Source organism: Trichechus manatus, unplaced genomic scaffold, assembly GCF_000243295.1.
Source record: "Trichechus manatus latirostris isolate Lorelei unplaced genomic scaffold, TriManLat1.0 scaffold00137, whole genome shotgun sequence".
Taxonomy (NCBI): Eukaryota; Metazoa; Chordata; class Mammalia; order Sirenia; family Trichechidae; genus Trichechus; species Trichechus manatus.
In genome coordinates this window covers 4407219-4429460 of record NW_004444073.1, presented here as the reverse complement: position 1 = coordinate 4429460, position 22242 = coordinate 4407219, and the positions used below count along the sequence as shown (strand labels likewise).

The 22242-nt window shown below is 42.4% G+C and overlaps 1 protein-coding gene across 1 annotated transcript in view; it reads left to right on the top strand.

The window, feature by feature from the left end:
* The first annotated feature begins 6993 nt into the window (after positions 1-6993).
* The window catches only part of BMPER (BMP binding endothelial regulator), a 292081-nt gene continuing 276832 nt past the window's right edge, over positions 6994-22242 (top strand). The window contains exons 1-2 of the mRNA XM_004385314.1: positions 6994-7234; positions 8243-8328. Coding sequence (XP_004385371.1) covers positions 7102-7234; positions 8243-8328 — 219 coding nt within the window. The 5' untranslated portion in view covers positions 6994-7101. The remainder of the gene's footprint in view (positions 7235-8242; positions 8329-22242) is intronic.

The following is a 22242-nucleotide window of genomic DNA, read 5'->3' as shown; positions in this document are numbered from 1 at the left end:
CTACCATACAGGCTAAATATTTCAGAAATTTTTAGGGTCTTCACAGCTTACTTCCCAACACCACTTCATGGTCCAGGGTGGTTGCTGGAGATCCAGCCACATTATTATGTCTGTATTCCAGCCATCAAGGAATCTGGTTGACACAGTGGTTTATGATAGGCTGCTAACCTAAAAGGTTAGTGGTTTGAACCTGCTCAGCATCTTTGTGGAAGAAAGATCTAGTGATTTGCTCCTGTAAAGATTACAGCCAAGAAAGTCCTATGGAGAAATTCTACTGTGTAACACATGGAGTCTACAAGAGTCAGGAGCCGACTTGACGGCAGCTAACAACAATTCTAGTCATAAGAAAGGAGGAAGAGAAGAAGAAAATCGTATCCCTCCTTTAAAGACGCTTTCCATTTATATCCACTGGCCCAACATTAGTCATGGGATTACTCTTACTTGTAAGAGAGTCTCTTTATTACTTTATTACGGATAAGCTGTATGCACAAGCACAAATTGGACGTTCTATATTGAGGACATGTTATCAGGGGGGACCAGTCCCTATAGAAGGACATCATGCTTGGTAAAGTAAAGGGTCAACGAAAAAGAGGAAGACCCTCAGTGAGATGAACTGACACAGTGGCTGCAACACTGGGTTTAAGCGTAACAACAATCATGAGGATGGGGCAGGACCAGGCAGTGTTTTGTTCTGTTGTACATAAGGTCCCTGTGAATCAGAACTGACTCAGCAGCACCTAACGACAACAATATTGAGGAAGAAGGGAAGAAAGGATATTGGGGGACAGCCTGGAGTCTACCACAGTCTTCACTGAGGTTAAATAGCATCCTGGTAGTATATAGTCTTATATAGGTAATGCTGAACTGTTTCGCTCTGAGTCTACAGGTAATTTTGAATAATTGCTCTAAGAGAATGGTGATTTTCTTTCCTTTACTGATGCTTACTCCAAATGAGACTGATTGAAAGTCTTGTAGGAGAGCTAGTAAAACCTAAAACAGTAGGAAGAAGGCATTAACTTAATAATCTGGTGCCCTGAGTTGGTCCTGAGATTCCCTCCTCTGTCCCCCACTGCTGGGAGACAGTTAAGGTCAAAGCCTTGGTGCCAAGGGAGCTGGCGATTAAGCAAATTTGGTTGGGAGAGCGACTTACCAGATAGAGGAGAAGAGGATCCTTTCTCAAAGATAGTTCTCCATAAATGAGCAGCACTGATGCCAATCAAGGGATGGAATCAAATTTATCTCAGTAACTTCCAATCTCAAAATGACTTATTTATTCAGTGAGTCCTTGGCAATGAATCAGCCCTTGAAATATTTTACATGTTGTGATAGAAATAAAAAAAAAAAAAGTTTGAAAAATAGCTGCTTTTGTTTCAATTGTACATCAAAGAATCTATGACATTCTGACCTGGTTGTTTCGGCTCATAAACATTTAAATGAACTGAATTGGATTGACTCAATGGCAACCGGTTTGGTTTGGTTTTTAGTAGTATGGGAAACGGGCAAACATTACCCCATTACTCATGTCATACCTTCATCGTTGAGGCAGGTATTGAGGTGGCACCAGGGATGGTTTAGGGCCAGGGAAGGAGTGAAAGGTAGTTTGTTTATTACAATGTTAAACAAGCAAGCAAACAAACACCAGTGGTTTTGTTATTTGAGAGTAGCATTTTGATGCAACTGTCTTTAAAATGGTCTGATTCTATCATTCTCATCAAAATGCCTTGTTTTAGAACAGAATCAGCTTTGTAATGGGACAAAAAAACCCTAAACCAGTTGCTGTCAAGTCGAATGGGACTTGTACAGTCATAAGAAAAGAACCTCATGGCTGCAGGCAACAGACAAAAATGACTATGTGGGAAAAGATCAGGTTAATGATTTAATAGTTCAGTTTTGAAAATGATCATTTAAAGAAATCAGACTGATATTGCTGAAATGATGCTTTTGTCATTGCCTATTCTCTCCCCACCACCTTCCTTCCCCCAAAAAGTTGTTGTTGTTGTTTTCCAAAGCCTCTGACTTTTTAGAATGACGTTAGAGCTCACAGGCAGAATCTAGAGGACTTCTCACCAGCCTTGATGGTGGTGGCCACACTCTCTGAAGAATGGAGAAACTAAGCAAACCAGCAGCGAAGCCCAGCAGAGAGTGTAGCTCTTTAACATTTTAGCCCAGTGACCTAAGAATAAATTCACTGTTCAATTGGTGAGCTAAGTTATGGTCTGCTTTTTATGGCATTACAGCTTGTATTCTTGGTGCCTGTTCCGTTCAATAAATATTTGAGTACCTAGTGTGCTAACTCTGTAACTCTAATTTGCATCATATCTAAAACATCCAGTGGTCATTTCCTATAATTCTTATAACTCACAATGCAAGAAAGCAGCCCATTTGTAATGAACAGCATTGTGATCAGGGAACTAGAGGAATTCTGTTTAAATGGACTATGCCATTAATGACATGCGTGACCCTGGGCAAGTCATTGACCTCTTAGCTCTCAGATTTCTCATTTTTAAAGTGAAAGGGCCAAGAGTTGCTTTCTATGATCTCTAAGATCTCCAGAGCTTTAAAAAACAGTTAAAAGTGGTATTTTTTACTTTCATTTCAAAGAAGAATCGTAGAGCTGTTGCTAAAGAGGTTGAGAAATAATGATTCATGGGTATTATTCACTCTATAACCCAAACCCTATCAAACAGATGAAGGTGGAAATGGCGCTCTCTTCTAGTATCATGATTGCTATTGTTATTGCTAGTTGTCTTTATTATCTGCCCCTCACTCCAGACTCATGGACATCCCATGCATAATAGAACCAAACTCTGCTTGGTCCTACATCATCCCCATGATCAGTTGTAGATCATACTGTTGTAATCCATAGGGTTTTCACTGACTTTTTCATTGATTTTTGGAAGTAGATCACCAGGCCTTTCTTCTTAATCCATCTTAATCTGGAAGCTCCACTGAAACCTGTTCAGCATCATAATACACAAGCCTCCACTGGCAGACGGGTGGTAGTTGTGCATGGGGTGGATTGGCCTGGAATTGAACCCAGGTCTCCCACATGGAAGGTGAGAATTCTACCACCTAACCACCAATGCTATGGTCACATTGCTGAATATACCTAGAGAAATAATTTCCATTCGGAGGAAATGTAGTCTGGTTGTTTCAAAGAAAAATTGGGCATCTACTCTATGTCAAAGTTCCTGTTGCTAATCTGGAGTGAGTTCTTTAAGTGCTGCCTATATATCCCTCATTATCCCGAAGCTTTCAAACAGCTACAGCTCAGGCCAAAGCTCGAGCCAACTGAATTACTGCTCCCCACTCTCTTTATAGGGGAGCTTTGGTGGTGCAGTGGTTAAGATCTCAGCTGCTAGCTAAAATGTCGGCAGTTTGAATCCACCAGCTGCTTCTTGGAAACACTATGGGGCAGTTCTACTATGTTCTATAGGGTCGCTATGGGTCGGAATCAACTTGACAACAACGGGTTTGGTTTTTGAGTTTATATTCTCTTTACAAGCCACGTACTCCCCACTGTTACTCCCTGCTCTTCCCAGATTTCCCTTCTCTCACCAAAGGCTCCCCTCCCCCTTCCTTCAAGGCTCCGCTCCTGTGCCACCTCCTCCATGAAGCTTAATCTTTCCTTCCTTTAAACTTCCAGGACACTTTATCTCCCATACTAGACCGTAAGCTCTTTGGTAGCAGAATTCCTTCTTTGTAAAGTCTGAAATGTCTAGTCGGGCGCCTTTTATAAGGTAAAAGACTATGAGAAACATGGAATACACCCAGCCCTTCCCTAGTGGTTGGTATCAGAATTCCTTCATCCTGCTTCCTTTTTGAAGAATCAGTTTAATTTTTTTTTTTTTTAAGGAATCTAGATTGATATAATTTATCTTGAAGTAATTTTGGGACTTGAATCCACACTACTAAATTACATATTTAGCTGACTTTTTCAGTGAGAATTCAGCATTGCAAGTTTGAAAGGAGAGGAAGAGGATTTCTCCTACACAGACCAGGTCCCCTTTTAGTCTGATGAGGTTACACATTTTATTTTAAAAAGGAATAGCTGAGACAGTGTGCTTTGTCTAACTGAGCCTGAGACAGGCCCTGAGTTAAATATTGGTCTTTGGGCCCCATAATCTTCTCCCTTTTGAAAGATGTCATAAACAGAGTCAAACACACATTTTTCCCCCTTTTGATTTCAGTCAAGGTCGAATTTGGGATTTGGATGGCAACCTCATTTATTTTAAATGTGAAAGCAAATCTATATGCCTTTCAGTGTTGTTCTCATTCGTTCATTCATTCATTTGATCCAAGAATATCTCAGCTTTGTATAGATAGAGACCAATTGCCAGCTGATAGACCGTCGCTTACAGGGTTAGTGGCAGCAGCAGAAGATGCACTCAGAAATGCTCTGATAAGCCCGGAGGCGGGTAGGGGAGGCTGCTGTTTCAGAAGTGGGGCCCATTTGCCGAAAAAGGCAGCAAGGGGAATCACGAATGGCAGCTGATTATAACAAACAGGAAGAGACAGTTTGCCAAAGGCTTCTGTACATCTTTCCCATTTGCAAATTTCCAGGTGGATGAAAAGGTGTTCCAGGTGGTTTTTAGATTTACACCTATGAGGAACTTGCCAGTGAACCCCAAAGCACGGTGCCACTCATTATATCAATGCCACACACACCTAGATCCTGTTATAAGGATATTTGTCATGCAAACCAGTGAGGAATATGGAGGGTGCCAGGCTAGGCACATCAGAGAAACTCATACACACTCTTCAAATGTCCAGCAATTCTATCATGTGTTTTTATCCAAATCTGCTGCTGAAGTCTATAACAATAAAAGTTCCCTCAGCTTTCCCATTACTTAGTTTTCCTTAATTAAGTCATAGTTAACATATTTGTCTAAAAACTCCATTTAGGGAAAATCTTTTTAGGTAGCAAAGAGATTTCTACTGATTGTACATATCTGCGACGATAAAAGTTTTTATTTTATTCTTCATATGTTAATCAGTCGTGGATTTGAGGTAAGGCTGTGTTGAGAAATGATTTTTTCTTTTTTCAAGTTCTCTTTCTTTATGGTTGGTAAATACATTAAACACACGCTGTCTTTCCGGAAGCTGCTTGGCTATGGTGTTATCTGGGGGAAAAATGCATTCAGACATCATTTTTCTTCTTCTAAGTTTTACGTTAAAAAATCTGTTCTGAGAGGAAAATGGAGCACGCTGACCTAATGAAAGCGCCTTCTTGTCTTATTTTCGCACGTCAGGGCCACGCGCTCCTATCGGCCCCTTAGCATGCGGGATGTCGGCAATGCTGCACTAATTAAGTCTCCAAACCGCTCGAAAAAATGAAAACAAATAAACAGCCAAAACGAGGGGGGTGGGTGGGTGGTGGTGGCTAAGAAGGAGCTAGACTAAATTTGTCAGCAAACAGACTAATTTATTTTCAAAGGTATAGTTCCTGCGACTACAAAACAACCCACTTGACCAGGGGACTGTCAGGTCCGTTCGGCTGGGGGAAAAAAAAGTACTTGGTTTGTCAGTGATCTGTCGTTTGGATCGAATCTGCCCAGGCCGACTTCCAGCTGGGAGAATGGGCGTGCGGGGGCCGGTTTCCACTCTTGGGGAGAGGAAGCCGGTGGCCACGGTGAGGGAGCGCAGCCCCGAGGACAGTTTGTCAAGCATCCCTTCATTTCCACCCCTACCCCGCGCGTTTATAATTCACCTCTGTTGAAACCACAGAGTAGAGGGTGCCACTCTTGGGCGGGAGGCCGCGGTGCCTGGAGGATTCGCGGGATATCGGGTTATATTTCCTGACACCCAGGGCTGCAGAGGCGAGAAAGGCGCAGGCTCGGCAGCTGCGGCGGCAACCGCAGCTGAGACAGAACTCCAAGTTGGGAGACGCCGCCGCAGCGGCCCGGGTCTGAGATTAGTTGCCTGGCGGGTCCCTCCCTCTTTAGCGGGTGAATGAATGATTAGTCAAACAGCACCTCCCCGCCCCTGTCCGCCAAGGTTTGAAGGGAGGAGTCTTTGAGCCACTGTTGCTCTTTTTACGGGCGAAAAGCGTTCGTCTCTGTGCGTTTATTAATCGCCCTTGCGTGTCTTCCCAGCTCCCGTCGTCTTTAGTGTCAGGACTCGCAGACACAGAAGCACACAGCAGTGATCGCTAAGGCCACTCGCCCCTCTGTCGGCTTAGCCGGGGAGTCCGTTGTTGCGCCTTCGCCAGAGGGAACCAGAGCAGGGAGTGAAAAGTTGCGGGGCCCCTCCTGCGTCCCGTTTGTCGCTCCTTCCCAAAGCTAGGGCACCCTGTGTGAGCAAGGGCAGCGCGGCATCCCCGGTGTGGAGGCACCTCCCCCAGGAAAGGGAAGAGGCGCCGCGCGCGCCAGGCGGTGGGGACGCGCCTTCCCGGCCCTGTTCGGCGCCCCGGGACCAGTGGCCTCCCTCGAGGGGCTGCGGAGCGGCTGCACGCTCGGCCGGGACGTGTCCCCCTTGCGGGGCTCCCGCAGTCCTTCCTGCGCCGGGGCGCCCCCAGCGGGTTCAGGGAGGCGTCCAAGTGCACCCCTAGCTCCAGCGCCGGAGCGAGCGTGCGCGCCGGCGGGGCTGAGAGCCGGCGGGGAGGGCAGGGGGTGGGGAGTGCAGGAGTGGAGGACGCAGCGGCCGCTGCCGCGGCAGCGCCCGGGGCAGTGGTTGCAGCCCAGGCGGCGAGAGCCGAGGAGCGGCGGTGCGCGGTCGGCAGCGCCTCTGCTCCTCTGGGTCTGTCTCTCGCAGCTCCGACACCCCGTCCTCCCGGCCCCCTCTCCTGCGTGGAGAGGCCGTTGACTAAGGCGCGGCAAGCAACTCCCTAAAAAAAAAAGAAAAAAAAGAAGCCGCATTGGAGGAGTCTGGCCGCAGGACCCCTCCTCCCTGAGCGCCCCCCACCCCTAGCCTCCCCTTTCCTCCCTCCCTTTTCTACACGCCCCCCCCACCCCCACCCCGGCTCCCGGGCGCCCGCCTCCCTCTTTCGCGGACTGTCTCCTGACACGCGGGCTGAGAGACCTTTTTGACTGCGAGCTGAGGCAGCCGAGCAGAGGCGGCGGAGCAGGACCTGCAGTCGCCCGGGATTCCCTCCAGGTGACGATGCTCTGGTTCTCCGGCGTCAGGGCTCTGGCTGAGCGTCCCTGCCGGCGCTCGCCCGGGATTACCTGCTGCGTCTTGCTGCTGCTCAATTGCTCGGGGGTCCCCATGTCTCTGGCTTCCTCCTTCTTGACAGGTAGGGGAGGGGGCGGGAGGGACCGGCCCTCCCGGACGCCAGCTGGGTACCTGGGAGAAGAGGCGCTGGCTTGCCCCGGGGGTGGGAGGGTGAGGAGCGCTCACCTTGGCGCCTGCCCCTCGTCGGCCCTGTGGGGATGAAGCGAAGCTCGGGCGGGAAGGGAGTGGGAAGGCTGTGAGCCGATTAAGAGGTTGAGGGCTGAATGACTGTTAACTTCAGTGTAGTGATAATACAAATTCTTCCACATTAAACTTGAAACTTTGTCTATTTTTAGCATTTTCCTCAACCCGTATTTTACAATTAAGGGAAAATTTTGCACCATTTTATGCACATCCTCCTTTCTGTCTATAGGTTTCCAAAATCGCTTCTGAGCTTTGAGTGCTTTTTAAAGCACCAGTATTCCAGACCTTGAATTTAAAGAAAGTAACATATTTAAAAAGGGTAATAATCGCAGGATATAATAATTATATGTTTTCAGGCAGGTGAAGACCTCAGCTGCTATTCTGAGGGACATACTTTAGTGACACCTGGTGCAGAAAAGAAAATATTGAGTCAATTTCTAAGGAAGAGGAAAGGGGATTGTGTGTCAGAAAGTGATTTTAACCCAATACAGTATGAGGCAGATCCATATAAAGGCCTGAATTTTGTTCAAACTGAAAATTTGCCCTAATGGCAAATTGAATTATTTGGCAGATGGGGTGTGTGTGTGTTTAGTTGAAATGCTTGTATAAAGTAGGAATATTATTAAAGGTCCAGTGAAATGCTTGGAATTATGCTTAAACCATCTGAAGAGAGAAGAATCTATCTCTATGTAATCCTGTACAAATAAAACTTTTCAAAATGGATTTTTTTTAATGAAAAATTTTTTGGTAGGTTTAATAATCTAAAACTCATTAAAAATTTCTGAAATCCAGGGTAGTGGTTTCAAAAAGGATTAGTGTGTGAAAATTTCAAATTTTGTAATAATACGACTAAGTTTAAATTAGTTTTTTTCCCCCTTCACTTCAGGTTCTGTTGCGAAATGTGAAAATGAAGGTGAAGTTCTTCAGATCCCGTTTATCACCGACAACCCTTGCATAATGTGTGTCTGCTTGGTAAGTGTGGAGATCAGGTAATATGAACTCAATTGCACCCTCTCACAATTTGAAATCCATTAAATGTAATGTAATAATAAAATGTAATAATGTAATAATAAAACCAGATCTTAAAAATTGCCTTCCGTCCTTACAAAGCTGCACATAGTAGGTATGAAGCAATAGCTTATGAATTTAATTCAGTTGAATTTCTGAGTTTTATGGACTTTGGCATATACATTTCAGCAGGTTGGGAATTTGTATCTTTGACATTACAGTCACAGAAGTAAACTGAGATGAACTTTGTATGACATAGTCTCAGTGATAAATTACAGTTTGCAATGTCTGTTCCCTGTAATGGCTACTGCCACCAAATCGTAGGTGCTGCAGACTTTCTGCCTGGGTTCTATCGTTTGAGCTCAGCAGGAAAATGATGAGATAACGTTTAGATACAAAGGTCACAGATAAGGTATGTGACAAGGGGAAAAGAGGTGGCAACCAGAGAGGACAAAAATGAAGACAAGATGTAATCTTGAATTTCTTTACCTATTATACCCTACTCTCTCAAATACAATCTTTATTTCTGATTTGGAAGAACTCATCAGAAAAGACAACTCTATCCTTAATAGAAAATGTCGCTTGGCTGCCGACTGCGTAGTTAACACTGGCAATGGTTAGTAGATAAAAAAAAAAAAAAAAAGTTTCAATTTATTTTAGCTTAATAGTTAACAGTAAGTCTAATAAGTAACCACATGATGGAGATTAAGTTATATGAATAAGAAATTCTGAGATGAAATGTAGACTCATAAAGAGCCACATTTTTGCTTGGAAGTGTTTTACATGCCAATCACTTTTGGCAAACCTTGATTAAAAACTACCACATCTTGAAACACTGCTGGAGACAGAGGAAGGCAGTCAGATGCAAAGCCCCGAAGTGATAGATGACTACTAGTTACCAGATCTGCATTCTGCAAGGAACTGGAGAAGGGATCCTTCTCTGTTTAGGTGAAAGTCAAGCCATGTGGGTTTAAACTGCCCAAACTCTCTCATGGCAAGGGATGAGGTCAATGTTGAGAAATGATAAATGCCTGTATTAAATGATTCTAAGGTTCTGAAGACTAAGGGAATCCACAGAAACTGAAGCGGAAAATGTATTACTTTTGCTGAGACGATAAATAATATTGCTGCCTAATGAAAATGAGCTAAGAGCTCTCTTGAGTTTGTGTTACTTAATGATCTTTTACTACAGAACCTGTTGAAAAGAAGTTTGGAGTTAAATTTGGACTCAGTTGTAGATTTACAAATGCAGCCAGGGTGGGGGTAGGGTAATCTTTTCTCATTTCTCTTATCTATATAACAAGAGTGAATTATTTTATCTTAATCTCTTAAGATTTCAGAGGAAATTGCCCTGACTAAGTAAGATTTAAATGTGTTTGGAACTCTACATGTGAAAAAATATATTTTTTTCCGTAGCAATATTACTGTTTACAAAGTTTAAATATATAGTTTGGGTTTTGCACATCATGGCCAAATAACATTATGAAAAATTCTCCACACAGCACCCCCCTTCAGTACTCCCTCCCCCACTGGAAATAGTACATTTCTCTGAATGTGGAGACTTAACTGACAAATGTATAGATGTTAAGATCCTGCCTCTTTGAAAGCAAAAGAAGGAATATGAAGAGAAAAAAATACATCAGTTGGAATTTGAGTGGGAATAGTGTTTGCTTTTTCCCCTAGAAAAGTATTGATTAAGTTCAGAAGGAGAGCAGATTCATTTATGGTTTTTAATACTTTATAATATTTGGAGGGATCTACCTTGGGTGAGCTCCGTCAGAAATTGGTTCACTGATTATTCAGAAGATAGCTTAAACGGCTTTCACTAGCTGAAAAACCCTTGCTGTGAGTTGATTCTGACTCATAGGGACCCTACAAAACACAGTAGTACTACCCCATAGGGCTTCCAAGGAGCGGCTAGTGGATTCGAATGGTTGACCTTTAGGGTTAACAGCCAAGCTCTTAACTACTGTGCCGCCAAGGCTCCTCGGCTTTCACTAGCTGAAAGGCTCAGTAATATGTTATGGTGAGCTTTACAGGGGCTGAGCATTATGGGGCCCAAGTTGTCACAGTCATTATTGTTTTCGAACATTTGTAACTGACTTGTTAAAATCAAGTAAGAATAGATGGGCAACCATTTCTCCATTTGTTTGTGCTCTTGTACGTTTCTGGGGACCCACTGCAGTTCATGAATTTCAAAGCACCCCAGACTGCCTGTGTCTCCTTAGGCTAGAAGGTAGATATATTTAGCAGTCGATAACATTAGCAATCTACATTTATAGCAGCTAACATTTATTAACACTTTTTGTTTGCCTGGTACCTATCTAAAGCTGCATTATTTCACTGAGTCCTCACAAAAGTCCTTTGAGGGTTATTACCCTTATTTTACAGAGGAGGAAACTGAGGCTTAGAGGGGTTAAATAATCTGTACAGGTCACGTTTAAGGAAAGGCAGAGCTGGAACTCTCAGTTTTGTCTGATTCTAGACAGACTATTGTTCAGTTAAAGTTTAGACAAAGCAGGGAGAAGATAGATCATCGTGTTATTTTACCTTTTGGCTTTCCTTGAGGTATTTTTTTTTTTTTTTATTCCTCTTGAGTCTTTTAGGAGTCCAGTTAGTTTTGTTAATCACATTATATGAAAGGAAAATCTCATTATGATTTCAGTTGACCTGCAGGAAGCTTTAGTTGTGAGCTAGTTTTATGTATGTACATTAAGAAGGTATGTAATAGTCTAAACTGTACTTTGGATAAAGAAAATAGTCATATTTAGTTTGTGTTGGTCCAGCCTTTTGGCAGAAAGTTACCTGAGGCTGAGAATAAGCTCATATCTTATTTCATAACATGTACTAAAAAAAAAAAAAAAAAAAAAGCCAACCTCAACATATGCTTAAAAAAGATGTAAAATGTTACAGTTGGGAGGAAATCGGTGGCACAAAGTCCTGTGTATAATTACAGTGTAAAAGTTTGAAATACCTCACAAAATCAACTTGGCCTGATTTAAACTTTTAAGCTCTGAAATGTTTCAAAGGTGGAATGAGCTAATTTCTGTGGGGATTTTGAGGATGACAGCTGGTGCAGCGGCCACGCTAAGCAGAACTGAATAATGCTCATTTATCATCGTCTGCGTAGATCTGAGCATCTTGCCAGGACTAGTAGTGGTCCAAGAATAACCTGTTTGTTAGCTAGTGATGGATACTGTTTTAAGGTTGCCAGGCCAAAGAGCTTCAGCTCATCTATTCAAGGAGGAAGGTGAGAAGTTGGACCGCTGTCCCAGAATATAGGAAACTGGGTGGGCAGTTTAGGTTAATATGCAAGTGCTTTATTGTTTAGTTAGAAAGCAAAGCACGACCTTGGCCTTGCCTTTCAGAATGGTCTTTTATGGGGCTGAAGAAGGGAGGCCCAGACTTATTGCTGTTTTGTGTGATTTTTTTTTTTTTCTTGCTAGAATTATTTTTCCCATAATGCCAAGAAAGGTGCCTTCTCTGAAGTACAGCTGATAGGAGCCGGTTGCAAACGGATAGATTAATTTAAAGCAATTCTCTGAATCCTTAGGACATCCCCAAGGCCACCAAGTGTACCTGAGAAGTAGTACTCCTACTCCTCACCCCTTTTCCACCTAACCGTAGACCAGAAGGAAATGGCGGAAGCCAGCGAGTTCGGCCCAGCGTTGGAAACCTGAGAAAACTTTGGAGGCTGGGACTCAGAAAACCAGAAGTCAGAGCTTAGTTTGGCATACGTTTTGTTCAGCAAAAAACATTATTCTGAGGTTTAAATTTCCTCTTTTAAATCCAGAGGTGCAATGTAGAAATGGACCCTTGGCTCATAAAAAGCAACGTGAAATTTGGTGTTACAAGAAGCAGGGGCTCCACCTACCTTGGAGCCAACCAAATGATGAAAACATAAGGGACCTTGTCTGCTGTCTTCCACTTTTTTAATCACAAAAATCCTTTATCACCAAACAGGTAGCTACCAGCGTCTTAGATTCTCTCGGGTGCCTTATCTCTATAAAATCCTCATGTTTTTCATTGTTCAAATTAACTGGCTGGAGAATTGATATCTATTATCTGAACAAGTGTTGGGCACATGTTTGAGAATGAGGGAGATAGCTTTGCATCAGGATTCAATTTATGCCTGTGTGACAGAGAGAGAGGAGAAAGAGGGAGAGAAAGAGAGGAAGGGTATATAAAATCGTCCAGATATATGCAGAGAAGACACTGCACTTAGTATATACATATTTACATATATTGCCATGATTTTTTCCAAATTATTTTGCATCCTTTCTAGAGTTTGAATGGTGACTAAAGAAGAGATCAGAATTTATTTTTATTCTGTTTAGAAGATGATTGACAATTGCCTTTCAATAGAACAGTGTTTGGGGAAGGGAACGAATTTGCGAACTCACTATGTGTCAGAGATTGTGCTGGGTGAACTAACAAATGCCAGCTCGTTTAGTGCCCTCCGAGTAGTTATTCTTATTCATGCTTTATTGAAGCTCAAAAAGGCAGAGTAAATCTGAGGTCACACAGCTAGTAAGAGACAGAACTGGGATGTGAAACCAGTGCTTTCTCCACTAAACCAGTCTGCTTCTCCTGGTCATTTACTACTCAAGAACTTCTGCATGTATTTTCAAGGACTTCAGAGAGTAATTTCAACCTTCACAAAGCTAAAATGGGCTCTCTTTGGGTGCAGTTAGAGCGGTTTGTAGAACAAACCACATCTGAAATTTGGTGAGCTCCTTCAAAGGAAGAGGCAGTTCAGATAGCTCTTTGGATGGCATCATATCACTATGGCAAAAAGTTGTGGCCCTGAAATCAGACAGACTTGGGTTCTGTCACTTACTGGTGGTGAGCTTGGACAAGTTACCCCACTTGTCTAAGCCTCAGTTTCCTCATCTGGAGACTGGATGAATATCAACACCAGCTCATTGGGTTGCCTTGAGAATTAAATGAGATACAGCATGTGAGGAGCTTGGCCCAAGGCTTGGCATATAGCAAACTCTGTAGAATGGTTTGTTATTGTTGATGACATTATTGACTTTTATTCTTATTTCATCACATTGAATAGGATGCAAAGGTTCATCTGAAAAGGAAAAAAGGGTAGCTGATGGAGAAGAGACAGGGATAATGATGCCAAGCCCACCCATCTTTATGAATGGGTAAGGTTAAGTTAGTAACATTTAGTGGGCTTTTCTGTTCTTTCAAACTTGGACTGGACCCTCTGGGCTGCTTCCTTATTGGTCTCGTGGTCTGTGGGTCTTGCTGTAGGTTTCCCCCTTGCTCTCCATTAAACATTAAAAAAACACTTTTCATGGAAGAGGGGTCTCCTTTTTGCAGAGTATTTACATCTCTATGTCTGTAGAGTCACTGTCACTTGTAATTATATTGGCAGTAGGATAGGGTTGGGACTTGGGAGTCCGGTAATTCTGGAAAAACTGCCTAGTGGTCTGGCATCATGGGGATTTTCCTGGCCCGGCTTGTGGAAGTCTCTCGACCCCGTTCCAGACCTGAGTGTGTTTTTGCAGCCTACTTACTCATGTGCTTCCCCTCCCCATCCCTATCCCACTACAGCCATGCTTTCAGTTTGTTTCACGGCACCGATCTTTACAGTGAGCATCAACAGTAACTGGGTTTTAAGTGTAGGAAATAATGTTGGGGAAAGAGAGCCCTTATCCAGACTGGAATACAAATGTGGTGAGGCCAGCAGAATAACAGATAATGGGAAAAGTCAGGCAAGGCGAAATGTTAGAAAATAAAGCCAGTTCATAAAAATGTGAAGAATAAATAGAGGATATCAGTTTTTCACACCCTCTCCTATGACACTTCTAACTGATAGTATATTGAATCCTTTGTTCTATAAAATAGTTCAAATAACACCACCTTCCATGGCACCGGGAGGCCAAGTGTGCTTGTTGAACTTAGTTAAGATCAGCAAATGAGCTGGGTGTGTATTTTAAGACCTCTTGAGTCCCAGTTCTAATTCTGTAAAACACCACTCAAGGCACTAGGGATAGCAGGTCATAAATCCAATAATATTATTCTTTCTTACTTCTTTCCACACCTCATCCTCCATTTCCATTTTATTTTATTTTTAGCCTTTTCTGTGTTTGAAGCGTTGTGCTGGTTGGGTGCCTTTGAGGAGACAAAGACCAATAGGATAGATTCTTGCCCACAGCCTAATGGGGGAGACAGACGCATGCATAAGTAAGTTTTCCAAGAGAGACAGAAGAGCACTATCATAGACTCCAACCCAAGTACTAAGGGAGTTATAGGCGAATTCTAGGAGTCTCTGGGTGGTGCAAATGGTTCGAGTCCGCCCAGAGGTGTCTCTGAAGAAAAGCTGGTGATCTACTTCTGAGAAATCAAAAAAAAAGAAAAAAACCCAAACCTGTTGCCAAGTGAGTCGAGGAGCTGGTGGCTTCAAACTGCCAACCTTTTGATTAGCAGCCAAGCTCTTAACCACTGTACCACCAGGGCTCCTCTGAGAAATTAGCCATTGAAAATCCTATGGAGCACATTTCTGCTCTGACACACATAGGGTTGCCATGAGACAAAATTGATTCAATGACAGCTGGGTATCTACAGGGGTATCTGCGACCTTGATGAGGTTCCTACAGGGGTATCTGGGACCTTGATGAGGGAGGAAAGATACTCTAGGCCAGGCATTGTTTGAGGAAAGGCACAGAGTCGTATGTGTGGGAATGGCAGAGCCCAGTGTGGCTAAAGCTGCAATGGGACTGGAGTTAGAAGGTCAGTGGAACCAGCATTTGAGCATCTTGAATGCCATAAGATGATCAATTTTATTCATATAAGCAAGGGGAGCCATTCAGTAGTTTTGTACAGCCACATGACACAATTTGATGTGTTTTATATAAATGCTTTAGGAGCTTTTGTGGGGGGTGTTTAGAGTATGGAGAAACTAGAATTTGGATAACAAAATCCAGGGATGTTGTGTGATCAGGTGAGAGCAAATGGGGCCTGGAGCCAGGACGGGCAGTGGTATGGAAAGAAGATGTTGGGTAGACTGATGCCACTGCTTTTGAATTTCTTTAACCACCTTCTAGTTTTAGAATATTTGGATTAAAATACTCATACTACTCCCAGCAAGACACAATAATTAAAATGTAGTTGTCATTACTGTGGAATTATGGCCTGGGGTGTCTCTGTGCCACAGTCATTTTGCTAATCACCTGGCATCCCAACAGCAGGATGCTGCTACTTGAATAGAATGGTTTACTTCCCATTCTATTTAGGGTGCCAGGTCTCCTCTTCTACTCACAGTAAGTGATACCCTGCTCTACATTGTTGATGACCCACTGGCAAATTATCCAGTTTGATAGATAGTACCATGATAGTACTATGCTCAGTTGTAGCACAAATCTTATACATTAATCAAAATTGGGTGACTTACCTAAAAAAAATACACAAAGTTGCCATGACACTGAGAACCACTAGATTTGCAGAGATGTTTTGGAACCCAGATTGATAGCACTTGATGATAAAATAGATGGCAGAGGTGAGGGATGTGACCAATTGAAGGTATTTTTGAGAGTCCCCGCCAGTGTTATAGATAATGTAGGAAGAGGGGGAGGTCAAGGATGTGGGTGAGGTGATAGTGAGTTTAGACTTTATGAGTTGGAGGTAATACACCATCCAAGTAGAAAAGTCCAGTTGGCTCTTAATATTGTGGATCTTGATCTCAGTAGAGAAGTCAGGACTAGAGAATAGCAATTGGTTAACGATCTGCATTGACATAACTTCAAACCTTTGGGAATAAAATATTTGTCTTGGGAATGGGGTCTAAACTGAGATTTAAAGAAATGAGCCTACAATAGTAACTAGAAGACAGGTTATAGTTAAGAGGATAGACAGGGAGAAACCCATGAAGGAAACTGAGAAGTTGTTATAGGGGCAGAAGGAGAACGAGGAAGGCAGAGGCCAAGGCAGAAGATGTTTGAAGAAGAGAAAGGCCAGTGGTTTTAACATTGCAGAGGGTTAGACTGAAGATTCTAGGGGAATATAAAAGAAGGAACTTGCTCATCTTCTTGGACCTTTTGAAGAATGAAGAATGAATGAATGAAAAATGACACTGCAGAACTGATCATACTGCATATTTGCTCAGGGAATTGAACTGATCATAGATGGTATTTGGTAGAACCCCATTGGGCAGGAAACCAAAACTAAAATTGCTGTAGGGATTTTTTAAAATTTAGTACAGAAATCACAAATTTTCCAAACTTTAATGTTAAAGGATCTTAGCAAAAGTGAGTAAATACCACATGAAATTTTAAAAGGTACCAAAACAAAACTAATTTCTTGGATAAAAAGTAATATACTTTTGCAAACGTCTTTGGAATGTTTCTATAGTAAGCACAAAATGGACCAGGCCACACTGAGGCATTTTTTTTTTTTAATTATGAATAAGAGCAACAATATAAAAAAGCCTGACCAATATAAAAACTTACTACTGTAAACTTTCAAGTTTGCTCTATTAAAATGTTAATGGTGCTTTAAAAATCAGAGCTTCAAACAGGTTCCTTCTGGTTTGAACCCCTGCTGAGACTTTGCATTTCTAACAAGTTCCCTGCTGAGATTTTGCATTGCCACCCCAGATATACTGAATCAGAATCTACCTTTTAACAAGATCCCCAAGTGATTCTTATGTATAACTTCCTGGGAGCTTGTTAGAAATGCAAATTCTCAACAGGGAACTTGTTAGAATGCAAATTCTCAGCAGGGGCTCGAACCCAGATGAACTGGTTCAAAGCCCTGTTAAAAATATTATGATGTAATTTAATGTCTTAAAATCTAGGTCTTCAGACGAAATTTTTTTTTTTCATTACATTTCTAAGGTCCATTTTGTCAGTAAAGTACAGCTGTGAAGTGGTGGGTTTGGTCTCTGAAGCTGTAAGTTCAAGTCTCACCTAGTAGTTGTGTGACACTGAGTAGACACCTGCCCCTCTCTGAGCCTTAGCTGTGAGTACTGGGCAAGTCAAAATGCTGTATGTGCTCTTCAGCTTCATCCGTAAAGAGCAATGTTAATGCAAACCTCTGCGCTGGCTGTAGGATATGTATGGGTTAGATACGATAATGTTTGTGAAAGCCTTTTGTAAACAGTGTAAATTGAATTGTTATGAAGGACAAGAACTTTAATACAAGAAAGTAAAGTAAGTGGCATAGGCCATTGTTAACACTTATAATTTCCCATCTCTGCACCTTAATAGTTCTATGGCTTTGGGTGAGTTGCCTAATCTTTCGGAGTCATGACATCTTCATCTTCACCATAGGGCTGTTATCAGAATCGTGAGTTAAAACGTAAAATTCTTAAAACATGGTCTGGGACATGGTAAGCTCTTCAAAAGAGACAGCTGCTGCCGTTATCTGAATGCTACGCAGTTCCTGCCTATGCAGTCCTTCTAAAAAGTGGTTCCGTGGACTGTTTTCATTACAATTTATTATCAACACGTATGAAGTGTGTCTCCTCTGATTTCCTCTCAGAGTAGACAAAGGAGCTTCAGTAAAGCTGACTGCTGTCCTTTTTGTCATAAGATGGAAAATCCTGGTAGCATTTGGGGCTTAGTGAGATTGTCTCCTCTATTTTCCATCTTCAAAGTTTCGTCTGCTTGATCTGTGCCCATCTATGGACAATTTATCAATGTTGCTTTCACAGTGAGACCTGGCTGTCCTTTTGTGACACTTGCCATTGAATCAAGAAGTGGCAGATGGGAGGCAAAAATGTGAAACTAATTACTGTGTGGATCTGCTGAGCCTAGAGCTACTGAGTCCTCCTATTTTAAAGAGTGACATGGGACAGCATCGTGCTTTCCAACCAGCCGTGGTCACCTCTGCATACCTGTGGTATAGGGTCTGGTCCTATAAAGTGTCAGCCCAGATCAACTGGTGTGACCAGATCTGGACACGTGGGCCCTGCAAATCCACACAGCTTTGTATGTTTGTGATCAACCGTCCTGAGAACTCCTCCAAGAGTCTGCTGCTTCTCTTTAATAGCACGTTCCGCCCTGTAGTATAGCTAAAAACAAAAACCCGTTGCCACCAAGTTGATTCTGACTCATGGTGACCCCATATGTTGCAGAGTAGAACTTCGCTCCATAGGGTTTGCGTGGCCGTGACCTTTCAGAAGCGGACCTCCAGGCTTTTCTTCCGAGGCACCTCTGTGTGGGTTCGAACTGCCAGCCTTTTGGTTAGCAGCCGTTTAACCATTTGTGCCACTCAGGGACTCCTATAATGTAGCTACTTGGGTGAATTTGCAATGGAAGAGCTGAGGTCTTCAAGTTTAAGAACCTTGCCGTAGTCATCTGTCAGCTCCATAGCTTCAGCAAGAGGTCCCCAACCTTGGGACTTGAGTGGGAGTTAGGATGGAGTTTCCTGTTTATAGCTTGAGTTGTTAACACTTGAGATAGCTCCCCCCTAGAAAGGAACTCCAAGTTCCAAAACATGATTCTCCCAGAGAGTTTGTCATAGAAGGTCAATCTCCTCCATAAAAGACATCCTAAATAATCATTACAGAAACACTTTGAAAAGGGAATGTAATCTCATTTGAAAATACAGCATTGCACAGTTTTTCTCTAAACTTAAAATATCTCTAAAAAATAAAGTTTTTTAGGAAAAAAATCAATGAATGACAACCACTCATGTATCTTTGGGTGACCTGTAAATAACTGAGTTACTGTGTTCTTGGGTGATCACTTTGCTACTCCTAAAATATAGACGTAGATACAAATACATAATCGTGTAGATATTAAGGTTTGTTTTTATTTGCGATAAAGGGAACATTTCGTCCTATAGGAATATCCCACTGTCAAAAGCAGACATGCAGATGACAGTGCGGAGAGGGGACAACTAGGATTATCTCATTTCCACTTTCGAAAGTCACAATGAAAAATGCCTCCGGATCTCTGTAGCTGGCATTCCCCAGTGTTTCCTCCCCCTTTCAATGAGGCTAACTCTGAAATCTTGACATAAGGTTTCATGTTTATATTAGGTTTTGGATGCTAGCTCCCTTGGCTTCTGGGAGCTGACTATGTTGAAAATTATGTTTTTCTTTTAAGGACAAAGGCCTTATTGTATGTACAAGTAGTGCAATGAGGTTCTTTTTTTTTTTTTTTTTTTTAATGTTAGGTGATGGGTGCGACTAACCCAGATCTGCCAAATGAAAAGTTAAAAGGTCTGTAATCTCTATGGCAATTTTAAGGTTTCAAGCAGGTAACTCAACAGGAGAAAATGAAAGGGTGGGCCGAGTGGCATCTTCACGGAACCCAGCGTGTCCCCAGAATGCCCTCCTTTGATGGAACAACCATAAAATGACTCTTGGAGAGGACCTGCAACGTGAGTGATGGCGCCCCAGAGACACTTCAAAGAGAATGGCAGTGACGATAAAAATGACGGAGATAATCATCACAATTTTAACTTATAAAAGCACGCATTTCCAAAATAACTCCTGTGTTCTTGGTCAAATAAAGAGATTTTGGCCGGATGGTTTTTCATGGCTGCGTAGGCTGAGCATCTTATTTTTAGCTCCAGTGGTGGGCCTCTCTGGTTGTGCCTTGGCCTTTGAAGCTGTGGGTGACCTCAGGGAGGCTATTCCAGGAGAGACATGAAAACCAGAACTGCTCTGATAGATTTTGGACCTCAGTGAGAGGCATTTCGAGAATCTTTATCTGCTTTTTTCTTTTTCTTCTTATACATTAAAAACCAAACCAACCAACAAACAACAAAAACTGTCTCCTTGGGTGGGACAAACACTTAAGCCCTCATCTATTAACCGAAAGGTTGTCAGTTCAAAACCACCCAGTTTGTGCCTTGGAGGAAAGTCCTGGCAATCTGCTTCTGAAAGGTCACAGCCACTGAAAAACCTATGGAGCATTTCTACTCTGCAACCTGTGGGGTTGCTATGAGTCTGAATTGACTTCACGGCAACTGGTTTGCTTTTGATTTATCTTCCCAGGTTCCCACTTGAGGCAAATCTATGCACTGCAGGGATGACATTAAGGTTTCTTTAACCCTCTTACTGCTTTCTTTTTAGTGAGCAAGGAATGATATTTTCTTCCTTTTCTATGTTTATTCTTAGAGCTTCTTATTAAAGAAAAATACTGGGGAATTCATTTTCCATCTTATTTTCTAATTGGACAATTAAATCAAGATCTTAAAATGATTGCCTCTTGACTCAGAGGCAGGGGCTGCTTTGTGTCAGTCATATTTGACTGCCTCTTTCTGTTTTCTTTACCTTTCAAAATTCCACAAATTCTAGAAGCTCCCACAGCTTGTCGGGTCTCTCCTGCTCTGTGGATTTATGGTGTAAAACAGTAGCATCAAGACCTTCACAGAGCAGTGCTTCTTTGTCTCAGTGGGATACTTTTCCTGAATGGGAGCACATGAGAGATCAGTCAGACATTCTTCCACATGAGTGCTGCTCTGCCACCAGAGTTAGGGTCCCACCCGATGCCTGCACTTATTATGCTCCTTGAGGGGAATGGGGATTTTTACAGTTGTCATTGTTAGGTGCCATTGAGTTGTTTTCAGCCCTATGTGACAGAGTAGAACTACCTCATAGGCTTTTCTTAGCCGTAATCTTTATGGAAGCAAATCATCAGGTCTTTCTTGGGTTCCAATCACCAAGCTTTCAGTTAGCAACCAAGCTCTTAACCGTTGCACCACCAGGGCTCCTTGTTAGAATTAAGAGGTGAGAGGTGGCGATTTCCTGTTGGTAAGCACATACAAAGCAGTGATTCTGCAGCCCACTAGGACGCAGCAGAGGCCAGCTCTGAGCCCCATTAGCACATAGGTGAGCCTCGATGGAGATTCATTACCCTTAAGAAGGTGACTCAAGTTAGAATTTGGCAAAGAACTGGATGGCAGGGAAGTGTGCAGAGCCTTCCCTTTTTTGTGAGTCTCGTTAGTCCGGGGGTGGCTTCTGTTGCAAGAACTAACTCTTCTTTCTCCCTGCTGGGATGAGCTGGAAATGAATGTACCAGATGGCAGTGGCTTCCCTTTCCTCCGTGGGTGGTTTGTGTGTGTGTGTGTGTGTGTGTGTGTGTAGGGGAGTGGTTGGGACTTATTAAACACTGTGAATAAAGAAGACTGTTTCATGTGAACCATACACTGAGCGAGGGCAAAGGGACCTTTACTTAAAATACTGTACACACTTGTTGGCCATGTTACAGAAATGTGGAGCTCCCAGATTTTTGGTATTAGGTTGAACCAAATGAAATTTTCGTTATTTCATTGTTTTTGACCTGTAGAATCAGCAATTTCATATGGTCCCACCTAATATATACTTTGAGCACCTCTAGACTTTTGCAATAGAGATATTTATCCTGACAGGTTATTGCAATGTACATACTGAAGGGCCTTTAAATTCAGGGTGAATTTACACTGGGTTCATAAATGAAAATAAAATGTGATGATATAGTAAAATGCTGGCACTTTTCAATCTGTCAACCCCCACCTCTGAATTAATGCTCTTCTGTTCATCCCAAGACCCGTCTGTGGTGTCTGGCGGGGGCAGTGCTTAACTTAGTGCTGAGAGCTCATGGTAGGTGTGCAGGAAATTCGGGAACTGAGTTGCAAGACTGAAGGAGGAAAATGATTGATAGTCATTAAACTTGGCACATTTATTGAGCATTTATGTTAATAATGGCCCGAGGCACTGAAAGATTGGAAAAACTTTTTTTTTTTCATGAACAAAAAGACATTAAATTATGTTCCAGATAGTTTTGAAGTTAGATATCTTTTATTGCTTTCAAGTTCTTTGAAAATTGATAACTATGCAAGCTATAGATATTAACTCTTGGGGGGAATATTTGATTAACCAGAACAACAAACTATTACTCCTTGACTGTGCTATATGTTATATATATACAT